The 12,354-nt window shown below is 41.3% G+C and overlaps 1 protein-coding gene across 5 annotated transcripts in view; it reads right to left on the bottom strand.

The window, feature by feature from the left end:
* Window positions 1-232: 232 nt before the first annotated feature.
* ilf3b (interleukin enhancer binding factor 3b) overlaps window positions 233-12,354 on the bottom strand; it is an 81,135-nt gene continuing 69,013 nt past the window's right edge. For all 5 annotated transcript variants that reach the window (XM_072248196.1, XM_072248198.1, XM_072248200.1 and 2 more), the window contains 3 exons: window positions 9,704-10,045; window positions 2,962-3,063; window positions 233-1,284 (listed from right to left, as the gene is read on the bottom strand). In XM_072248196.1, the coding sequence (XP_072104297.1) occupies window positions 1,157-1,284; window positions 2,962-3,063; window positions 9,704-10,045 (572 nt within the window). In that variant the 3' untranslated portion in view covers window positions 233-1,156. The remainder of the gene's footprint in view (window positions 1,285-2,961; window positions 3,064-9,703; window positions 10,046-12,354) is intronic.

Raw genomic sequence — 12,354 nt, 5'->3', positions numbered from 1 at the left:
AGATCATTCAAAGGGCTCTTAAGGGACTGTGAGGAAATGGTAACACTGAACACACAAACTATCACCACTTGGACGACAGTGTTCGCGGTTGTAGCACTAAGGACGGACAGCATTTAGAGCCTTGATCACCAGGCCCAAATGTGAAAGCCAGTTGGTCTTGGTTTGCCCAAAAAAGCTTAAGAAATAAAATTCCTAAAAGTGAAAATACACATCAAGACAAAATTCATGAAAATTTGGTTACCACAAAGTTCAGCATTTGCATTACTTTGTAAACGTTTTATTCAACCACTGAGGAAGATCAACTGCAATACTGTTCAACTAATACAGGAAAAAAGGTACAAAACATCGTATCTTAAAATAATTCACACAATTATAAAACTAAACTGGGAAAAGTACATTTCAGAACAAAGCCACTTCTAGACAAGGAAAAATATTGAAGAGTTATACATTACAGAGAAGGAGGGATATTAAAGCATCACAACTGCCAGGCAAAAAAAAATGACCCATTACAAAGTGAATCGCTGGAACCAGAGTGCATTACTGCTTATTTTGGTGTACTATTTTAAAATTTAATTTTAAAAGGAACAATTGAAGGTGCCAATAACACAGGGATTGGGGAAAAAATGGAAAGAGACAAAAGTTCTGCTTAATATTACAGCATTGGAGGGGGTCACAAAAAAAATCTTCAATCAATACAAGCCAGCACCAAGTTGATCTGCTGTGATCTTGTCAGTACAGTATCTTGTCCAACACAGGGCATTATTTGGTCAGTAGTTGACAGTAATGCCCACTATCAAGTCCTTTTTCCACTACTTTCCAAGACAAATAATTTAAAATTTTATACAAATATGACGATGCAGAATTATTGAAGTAGGCCCTCTGCCACAGCAAAATCGAAGGCAGCCTGTGCCAATTAGTGAGGTGGTGCTGGAATTCCAGTCTGGATCCTAAACACTACAATGAAGCGTCATATACCACAGCATTACTCACTACAGGAATGCTATTAAACTCAACCATAAGAGTGTACAGTGCTAGTGGAAAATGGTCACGGTGTTTTCTTTTTAAAATTCATTGGCAGCATAAAAAAGATACAGCAGTTAGAAAATAAAACAGAAAGGATATAGAAGTTTCCGTAACAGGCCCTGGCCTTGAGTATTTATCTGTACTGATAGCTGTTCATGTGGTCCCCTCGGCTATAGCCCCCACCAGAGGTTGAATAGGATGACTGACTGGAACCATATCCTCCAGATAATGGTGCGTTATAGCCACTCTGAGATGAGTACCCTGTAAACAATTTACAAAGTTAGCAAAATTGGACAGTTTAGATTTCCAGCGTCTGCAGAGTTGGTTTTGATTTGTGTTCTATTGAGAACTTCCCTGACCCCAGTTGCCAGTTCACATCTCCCAGTTTCCATCCATATAAAAATATTATTAGCTTTGCAGCAATCACTTCAAATTCTTCTAACCAGTACAAGCCCATCCTATTCTTGCTTCATGCCAGGAGGGGAAATGAATAAATGTTTCTACTAGTTACGAGTGTCTTCAACCTGAAACATGAACTTTCCTTCTCTTTCCATGGACCTTCTCAGAATATTCAGCATTTTTCCAGAGTTCCAATGTCTGCAGATTCTTTTAATCTAATATCAGAGCTCCTTCAAGGCAAATATATTGCTTCTTTGATCAGGAGGTCAAACCTATTCTCTCTCACCTATTCATCAACTCTGGCATTGTGGTTCTGTGACCTAGAACCAACTAGAATATTTTTGGGGTGACAGAAGAAACTGGAACACCTGGGAAAAATCCAGTTAGTCACAGGAAGGATATGCAAACTCCACACAGAATGCACACAAGGTCAGAATCCAGCCTGGGTTTGAGTCAGAGTATAGAAACAGGTCTTTTGGCCCATCTCAGACGTACCAAGAAAAGACAGGAGAATGGGAAATGAGAGGGATAATAAATCAGCCACAATGAAATGGCAGAGCAAATGGCCTAATTCTGCTCTTACGCTTCATGGTCTTCTGATCAAGATGCATGCATTTGGCTCTCAACCACAGGCTGTCATTATCACATCACTATCTGCTGTATCAGTATGCTACCCATTATTCTTTAACTAGAAACACACATCTGCTTCCCTATAGGTAACTTATAAAATTCAGGAAAATTTGCAAGATCAAAACCAAGTTCTTTCACAACCCAAGAAGTAGGCCATGTGGTCTACCAAATTGATTAATAGTTTCATTAATTTCTCCTGTGACAAGTGTTTTATAAACATGATAGTCAATACTTGGCTCTCCTTTCTTACTATAGTCCCCCCCTATTTCCAGAATTCAGTAACTTCTACCAGGCAGTTTACCTTCTTTTTTTAAAAAAACAAACAGAATTCTGAGAACTTCATTGTTGAATCCTGTGAACTCCTCCAACTCCCAATTTTTGTATTTTTAGTGACAATAAACAAACATTCCTTTAATGATTTTAAATTCTTTTGTCAAGGTTTGACCATTTTTTCCAACGGTGCTTTACTTCTCAAAATAACAATTTTATTAAGAAATCTGTTAATTGCTTGCATTGCTCAATTACTGTCATACGTTTTATATTCAGAGATACAGCTCAGAACAGGCCTTTCCAGCCAATGTAATTTAATGCTAGCCTAATCACAGGACACTTTACAATGACTAATTAACCTCCTATCCGACACACCTTGGGACTGTGGGAGGAAACCCAAGTGGTCACAGGGGAAGATATAAACAATTTACAGACAGCACTGGAATTGAACTTGCAAACTCCAATGTCCCCAAGCTGTAACAGCTTCGGGCTTACCAATATCGTATTACAGTGCCCATCTTTAGTTTCCGATCTACCTTGATCCACTACTTGCACCCACCATTTTTCAGATTTATAGCCATAATTATTTTAATTTGCGGTCACAGTTAATGACATTAATAACACTTCAATAGATCTTACCAGAATAAGAGCCACCGGTACTTCCACCTCCTCCGTAACCGCCTGATGTGCTAGAAGAATATGAACTACCCCCTCCAGAGCCGTATGACGAACCACTGTATCCTATAAAATCACAGCTTTTTATTATATATTTACTGGCCACTTTCCTTGCTTAACAGACATTAGAAGGGAACAAGACCCCTAGTAGTGCTCAAACCAGAGTACTCAATTACTTTGAGATTGCACCTCGAATTACTGTACACTGCAGGACAGTAAGGGTTTCAATGCACAGGGAAGCAATGCACTTGGCATACACATCTGCCAAATGAATTTTCAAAAAATGTGCAGGTTTCAAAAGCATGACGTGCAGTATTCATTCTTGAAGGATATCGTACACACCCCCCACATGCTATTTCTGCTTATCCTAACTATATTGATCTCTGTTGCTCCTTTGGATTCATTAGCTCCTTGGGGAGGGGGAGCCTGCTGCATGGGCAACAACTCTCTCTGTATCGTACTACCCTGGCTTGCCTAACACAGCTAGGATGCAACATCAAGGCTGATCAACGGAGGGCATTAATGTTAACTGCAACAGAGGACCAATAAAATGCACAATATCCCTTTATCTTCAGTCCCCTATAGTGTAAGGACGACACAGACAGGCGAGAATAGGCACAGGCCAAGTAAGTTTATGTCAAGTTTTTTCTTCATTCTTTGCCCATCAGTGCATACTTAGGGCAGTGAGAATGGCTTCAGGGACTAGGTTCTGTTCTTTGTACAAGATGTAAGAATTCTGGGAGATCTCCAGCCTCCACCGAACAGCAGCTCCTCAGAGACGCATTAAGGAACTGAACAAATTATTCTTAGAAATGGTATATATAATTATCTGGATAGACAGGGTCTGATTAGGAACAGTCAACATGGATTTGTGCATGGAAGGTCATGTTTGACAAATCTTATTGAATTTTTTGAAGAGGTTACTAGGAAAGTTGACGAGGGTAAGGCGGTGGATGTTGTCTATATGGACTTCAGTAAGGCCTTTGACAAGGTTCCACACGGAAGGTTGGTTAGCAAGGTTCAATCGTTAGGTATTAATACTGAAGTAGTAAAATGGATTTAGCAGTGGCTGGATGGGAGACCCCAGAGAGTAGTGGTGGATAACTGTCAGGTTGGAGGTCGGTGACTAGTGGTGCGCCTCAGGGATCTGTATTGGGTCCAATGTTATTTGTCATATACATTAATGATCTGGATGATGGGGTAGTAAATTGGATGAGTAAGTATGCAGATGGTACTAAGATAGGTGGAGTTGTGGATAATGAAGTAGGTTTTCAAAGCTTGCAGAGAGATTTAGGACAGTTGGAGGAGTGGGCTGAAAGATGGCAGATGGAATTTAATGCTGATGTATGTGAGGTGCTACATTTTGGTAGGACTAATCAAAATAGGACATACATGGTAAATGGTAGGGCATTGAAGAATGCGGTAGAATAGAGGGATCTAGGAATAATGGTGCATAGTTCCCTGAAGGTGGAATCTCATGTGGATAGGGTGGTGAAGAAAGCTTTTGGTATGCTGGCCTTTATAAATCAGAGCATTGAGAATAGGAGTTGGGATGTAATGCTGAAATTGTACGAGGCACTGATGAGGCCAAATTTGGAGTATTGTGTACAGTTTTGGTCACTGAATTATAGGAAAGATGTCAACAAAATAGAGAGAGTACAGAGAAGATTTACTGAAATGTTACCTGGGTTTCATCACCTAAGTTACAGAGAAAGGTTACACAAGTTGGGCCTTTATTCTTTGGAACATAGAAGGTTGATGGGGGCCTTGATAGAGGTATTTAAAATTATGGGGGGGATAGAGTTGACGTGGATAGGCTTTTTCCATTGAGAGTGGGGGAGATTCAAACAAAAGGACATGAGTTGAGAGTAAAAGGGCAAAAGTTTAGGGGTAACATGAGGGGGAGCTTCTTTACTCAGAGAGTGGTAGCTGTGTGGAACGAGCTTCCGGCAGAAGTGGTTGAGGCAGGTTCGATATTGTCACTTAAAGTTAAATTGGACAGCTATATGGACAGGAAAGGAATGGAGGGTTATGGGCTGAGTGCAGGTCGGTGGGACTAGGTGAGAGTAAGAGTTCGGCACGGACTAGAAGGGCCGAGATGGCCTGTTTCTGTGCTGTAATTGTTATATGGTTATATATGGACACCAATGACAAAAGTAGGAAAAGGGAGAAGTTCCTAAAGAGATCATTTATGGAGTTAGGCAGAAAAGCAGGATCTCCAGGCTAGAAATCTCTGCATTGCTGCCCATGCCACGTTGCAGTGGGGGTAAGAGTAGGATGATTTGGCAGATAAATGCATGGCTAGAACAGGAGGCAAGCTTCAAATTTCTGGATCACTGGGATCTCTTCTGGGGAAGGTATGATCTGTACAAAAGGGACGGGTTACATCTGAACCTGAGAGTGTCCAATATCCTTGCAGGCAGGTCTGCTAGAGCTGTTAAGAGAGGGTTTAAGTTAATTTGGCAGGGAGATGGGAAGTGGGATGATGGAGTGAGGATGAAGCAGTTGAGATACAAGCAAATGTAGTGCGCGGTGATACTGAGGACACACAGGCAGATTCTAGTGACTGCAATTTTGCCCTGTAATGGGTTCTAGTGTAACATGGGGACAAAGTCAAAACGGGTGATGAATATAGGACTGAAGGTGTTCTATTTCAATACAACACAGATGGAATAAGGTTGATGATCTTGTAGCACAGTTAAGAGATTGGCATGTATGATGCTGTGGGCATCACTGAGTCATGGCTGTAACAAGATCATAGTTGTGAACTTAACACAAGGATATAAATTGTATTGAAAGGACAGACAGGTAGTTAGAGGGTGTGTTAACTGTTGGTAAAAATGTAAATCAAATCCTTAGATAAGTGTGACATAGATTGAAAGACATAGAAACCTTGTGGGTAGAGTTAAGAAACTACAAGGGTAAAATTACCCGATGGGAGTTACAGTAGATACACGCCTCTGAACAGTAGCCAGGATGTGGGCTACAAATTACAATGGGAGATAGAAAAGGCATGACGAAAGGCAATGCTATGATCATCACGGGGGGATTTCAATATGCAGGTAGAATGGGAAAATCTGGTTGGTGTTAGATCTCAAGAGAGAGAACCTGTAGAATGCCTACGAAATGACTTTTTAAAAGCAATTTGTGATTTAGCCCACTAGAGGATCAGCTATTCTGGATTGGGCGTTGCGCAATGAACTGGATTTGATTTGGGAACTTTAAGCTAAACGAAGCCTTAAAAGGCAGTGATCATAATACGATAAAATTCATCCTGCAATTTGAAAGGAGAAAATAAAGTCAGATGCATCCGTATTCCAGTGCAGTGAAAAGAATTACAGAGGCACGAGAGGGGCTGGCCAAAGTTGATGGCAAGAAAGCACCAACAGGGATGACAGCAAAACAGCAATAGTGGAAATTCAGAAGGTGCGAAACAGATACATACCTAAGTATCTATAGGCAGCGTGATGCAACTGTGGCTGACAAAGGAAGTCAAAAACAACAAGTGAAAGAAGTCATATAATAGAGCAAAAATTAATGGGAATGTTAAAGAATTGGGAAGCTTTTAAAAACCAACAGAAGCAATGAAAAAAGAGAAAAGATGAAATATGAAAGTCAGCCAGCCAATGTCAACAATGAGGATACCAAAAAAATGTTCAGATATATAGAAAGAGTAAAAAGAGGCGAGAATAGATATCGGACCACTGGATAATGACACTGAAGATGTGGTAATGGGGGACAAGGAAATGCTGGATAACCAGAATAAATATTTTGCATCAGTCTTCACTAATGAAGACATTAGCAGTATTCAGGAGATCCAAGTGTCAAGGAGCAGAAGTGAGTGGAGCTACTATCACTAGGGAAAAGGTACAACACACAAGGTGCTGGAGGAACTCAGCAAGCCAGGCAGTATCTATGGAAAAAATTACAGTCGACGCCTCGGCCCGAAATGCTGACTGTATTTATTCCATAGATGTTGCCTGGCCTGCTGAGTTCCTCCAGCATTTTGTGTGTGTTGCTCAGATTTCCAGCATCTGCAGATTTTTCTCTTGTTTGTGACTATGGAAAAGGTGCTTAGGAAGCTGAAAGGTCTTAAGGTAGACAGGTCACCGGATCCAGAGAGACTACACCCAAGGTTCTGAAAGAGGAAGCTGAAGAGATTGTGGAGGCATTAGTAATGATCTTTCAAGAATCATCAGGTTCCAGAGGACTGGAAAATTGGAAATGTCACTCCATCGTCAAGAAGGGAAATGGGAGGGGATGCAGAAGAAAGGAAATTTTAGGCCAATTAGCCTGACAGTGGTTGGGGGAAGATGTTGGAATCGATTGTTAATGATGAGTGTCTGGGTACATGAAGCCACATGATAAAAATAGGCCAAAGTTAGCATGGTCTCCTTAAGGGAAAGTCTTGCCTGACAGATCTTCTGGAATTCTTTGAAGAAAGAACAAACATAACAAGATAATCAATGGATGTTGTGTGCTTGGATTTTCAGGGCTTTGGACAAGATTCTGCATGGGGGGCCCTTAACAAGACAAGAACCAATGGTATCACAGGAAAGATATTAGCATGGATAGAGAATTGGCTGATTGGCAGGTGGCAGTGAGTGGGAATAAAAGGAGTATTCTCTTGTGGGCTACTGAGGACTAGTAGTGTTCAGTATTGGGACCACTCCTTTTTACCTCATGTCAATGGCGGATGACAGAATTGATGGTTTTGTGTCCAAGTTTGCAGACAATATGAAGATATAACCTGGATGAGGAAGTGGAGGGATGGGTTAGTAAATTTGCTGATGACACAAAGGTTGGGGGTGTTGTGGATAGTGTGGAGGGCTGGCAGAGGTTACAGTGGGACATTGATAAGATGCAAAACTAGGCTGAGAAGTGGCAGATGGAGTTCAACCCTGATAAGTGTGAGGTGGTTCATTTTGGTAGGTCAAATATGATGGCAGAATATAGCATTAACAGCAAGACTCTTGGTAGTGTGGAGGGCTGGAGGGATTTTGGGGGTCCGAGTCCATAAGACACTCAAAGCTGCCACGCAGGTTGACTCTGTGGTTAAGAAGGCATACAGTGCATTGGCCTTCATCAATCGTGGGATTGAATTTAAGAGCAGAGGGGTAACGTTGCAGCTATATAGGACCCTGGTCAGACCCCACTTGAAGTACTGTGCTCAATTCTGGTCGCCTCACTACAGGAAGGATGTGGAAGCCATAGAAAGAGTGCAGAGGAGATTTAGAAAGATGTTGCCTGGATTGGAGAGCATGCCTTATGAGAATAGGTTGAGTGAACTTGGCCTTTTCTCCTTGGAGCAATGGAGGATGAGAGGTGACCTGATGGAGGTGTACAAGATAATGAGAGGCATTGATCCTGTGGATAGTTAGAGGCTTTTTCCCAGGGCTAAAGTGGCTAGCACAAATGGCCAGGGCATAGTTTTAAGGCGCTTGGAATTAGATACAGAGGAGATGTCAGGGGTAAGTTGTTGTTTTCTTTTTAAAGCAGAGTAGTGTGTGGAATGGGCTGCTGATGACAGTGGTGGAGGCGGAAACAACAGAGTCTTTTAAGAGACTCCTGGATGGATATGTGGAGCTTAGTAAAATAAGAGACCTATAAGTAAGCCTAGTTCGGCACAGCTTTGTGGGCTGAAGGGCCTGTATCATGCCGTAGGTTTTCTACGTTTCTAGGTGGAGAGGCAGGCAGTGTTGAGGAAGCAGGGAGTCTGCGGAAGAAGTTGGTCAGATTATGAGAATGGGCAAAGAAATGGCAGATGGAACACAATGCCAAGAAGTGTGCAGTCATGCACTTAGGTGGAAGAAATTAAAGGGTAGACTATTTTCTAAATGGAGAGAAAATTCAAAAATCAGAGGTGCAAAGAGACTTGGGAGTCCTTTTGTAGGATTTCCTGAAGGTTAACTTGCTGGTTGAGTCAGTGGTGGGGAAGGCAAAGGCAATGCTAGCATTAATTTCGAGAGGATGAGAATTTCTAAGCAAGGATATAATGCCGAGGCTTTAAAAGGCACTGGTGAAGCTTCACTTGTAGTACTGTGAGCAGTTATGGGACCCTTATTCAAGGATGTATGACATTGGAGTGTGTTCAGAGAAGATTCATGAGAATAGTCCCAGGAATGAAAGGGTTACCACATGAGGAGTGTTTGATGGCTTTGGACCTGTACTCACTCAAAATTAAAAGAATGAGAGGGGGATCTCAATGAACCCTATTGAATAATGGATCACCTAGACAGACTGAATGCGGATAGGATGTTTCTTACAGTTCAGGAGTCTCGTTAGAGGGCAAAGCTTCAGAATAGCGGGTCCTCCATTTAGAATGGAGAAGAGGCATTTCTTTACCCAGAGGGTGGTGAATCTGTGGAATTCACTGCCACAAGCGGCTGTGGAGGCCAGGTCATTGGGTGTATTTATGGTAGAAGTTGGTAGGTTCTTGATTAGTGAGGGTGTGAAAGGTTAAGGGGAGAAGGCAGGAGAATGGGATCAAGAAGGAAAATGGATCAGCCATGATGAAATGGTGGCCTACTTCTGCTCCTATGGCTTATGGGCTTATGATTAGCCTGATTTTTGATTGAATGGTAGCAGGTTTCTTGACTTATTTTCAAAACATTGCTGTTGCTAAATACCACTGCACATCCAACACACTGTCTATGAACTTCCTTTAGTCTTGTGATTAATCGAACAGAAAAAGGAAATTACTTACCACCTTTTCGTTCATATTCCATGCTACCACCGAGACTCTGGCTTGAATAGGAAGTACTATAGGAGGATCCCGAATATGAATAATTTTGATTATTGTAGACTTTTGGTTTTGTTGAGGTTGAAAGCGGGGATTGACTGTAGCTACTGTATTGGCTCTGGTTGTACGAGGGCTGCTGAGACTGGTAACCACCACCACTTCCTCCACCAGTGTATGATGATTTTTGAAGTGAAGGCTGTGGCTTGATTGGCTTTTTTAATGGAGGGGTATACCCATCATTCTGGCTGTAGGAGTAGCCCCCTGGCGTGCCTGAACTGGAGTAACTGCCACTGTTGTAGTAGTTACCTGTGGAATGAAAGAGAAACCATTTAACAGTCCAGTCATTTTATCCCAATTTCTTTGGATTAAAGCTCTCATCTTGTATACAAAACATTATACTATCAAAACTATCAAATTCAAGAAAATCAGAGTGAAGATTTTCCTACTTGCAGTCATCCACAGCAACAGTTCAAAAGACTTGGGTTGTTTGACCAGCAACCAAGTTCACTATGCATTCTTAAAAGGTACTTTTATTTGAGACACAGCGCAGAACAGGCCTTTCTGGCCCTTCAAGCCACGTCACGCAGCAACCTCCAATTTAATCCTAGCCTAATCACGAGACAATTTACAATGGCCAACTGCAACATCTTTCGACTGTGTAAGAAACTAGAGCACTCGGAGGAAACGAATGCACTCACGGTGAGAACGTACAAACTCCTTACAGACAGCAGCAGGAATTGAACTGAGGTCACTGATACTGTAAAGTGTTGTGCTAACCACTGTGTCGTGTAGCTTAGCCTAGTGGTAAGCACAAACAGGATACAGAAACGAGTCAGTGGATGCTGATTACTTAGATTTTCAGAAGACCCTTGACAAGGTGCCACACATGAGGCTGCTTAACAAGATCCCATGGTATTACAGGAAAGATACAAAAAACATAGGTAGAAGATTGGCTTACTGGCAGGAGGTAAAGAGTGGGAATACAGGGGGCCTTTTAGAGATGTCTGCTGGTGACTAGTGGTGTTTTGCAGATGTTGGTGTAGGGACTGCTTCTTTTCACTTTAAATATCAATGATTTGAATGAAAGAATTAATGGTCATGTTTGCAGACGATACAATGGTAGAGTTCCGCAGAACAATTTAGATTAGGAGAACGGACAAAGTGGCAGATGAAATATAGTACAGGGATCATGCACTTGGGCAGAAGAAATAAAGGTGTAGACCATTACTAAACAGAGAACAAAGTCCCAAAAAAAAAAAAAAAAAAATCACAGGTGTAAAGGGACTCATACAAGATTCCCTAAAGATTAAATTGAACTTGATTTGGTAGTAAATTTGAATGCTTAATCACCAGGTCAACAAATGCAGGACCTCAAATTTTAAAGATCTCGTTTACAACCCATTCGCTTCTTTAATGCCCATCCCCTTGTCAAAATATACTAACATCCCATCCCAATGCAATCAAGCATGCAATTACGGTTACATTTTACTAATGGATTATCTTGATCGCAACTAAACATTTTCCATTTCCTCCAGAGGAATTTGTTTCTCTGCTCTACCACCATCCCCACCAACTACTTTCCTTCTGACATTCTCACAAGCCATTGCAAGAAATGCAACATCTTTTTACCTATTCCCATTGCATCATTCAGGGACCAAATAACATTCCCAGGGATTCACTTGTAATTATTTTAATCTAGCATACTGCATTCAATAGAGAAATTAAAGATTGGATAACTGCTTTGCAGATTCTCCAGGGGCAACCCTAATCTTCCCATTCTCTGCAATTTTGATTCTACAACTGTATAGCTAAGTGCTAACCTCACAACACTAGAAAAGCCTGGCTCAATCTCAACTCTGTGCTTAATTCTATGCTTTTTTCCTGTGACCATGTTTTTTTCCCAGTATTCTGGTTTCCTCCCAAAATGTGTGGACTGGGAGGTTACTTGGCCACTAAACTGCAGGAATGGTAAATGCGAAAGCTGGAGTGGGTTGATGGCAATGGTGAGGTGAGAATGTGGGGAAAAGTGAGATTCATGTAGCGAATAGGTGATTGATAGAGGACATGGACTTAATGGATGTCTCTGCTGTCTGTCTCTCTATAGTCAAGAACAGGGTTCAAATTGCAGTTTAAAAATTCTGACACTAGTTTGGAGGTGGATGTTTCACTTGGATGAAGGGTCACAGGGTTTTGAGTGAGATTGAGAACAAAGGTTTCTTCAAGGGTGATAAACTCATGGAATTGTCTACCACAGAGAACCATAAAAGGCCAAACTGCTGAATATTAAAGATAGATTAATTTTACACACAAAGTGCACCAAGGGGCACGGGGAAAGAGCAGATACAGTATTTAAACAGATGATCAGCCAAAATCATAAATGGCTAGATAGGTTTAAAGGGCCAGATGGCCAACTCTTGCTTCTTTTATCCATTTCTACATTTACAACTGAATATTAAAACCTGCAGCGTCAATTTTACTGCAATGCAATCGTGACATAACTGTAACAAAAATGGAATGCATTTCAGATAGGCCACTGATATCAACACATACCCCGATACAGAAAACAGGTAAACTTAGTTTTATTTTAACACCAGCTTTAAAAGTAACAAATAGTT

This window comes from Mobula birostris, chromosome 32, assembly GCF_030028105.1.
Source record: "Mobula birostris isolate sMobBir1 chromosome 32, sMobBir1.hap1, whole genome shotgun sequence".
NCBI lineage: Eukaryota > Metazoa > Chordata > Chondrichthyes > Myliobatiformes > Myliobatidae > Mobula > Mobula birostris.
This window is presented reverse-complemented; position numbering and strand designations above follow the sequence as displayed.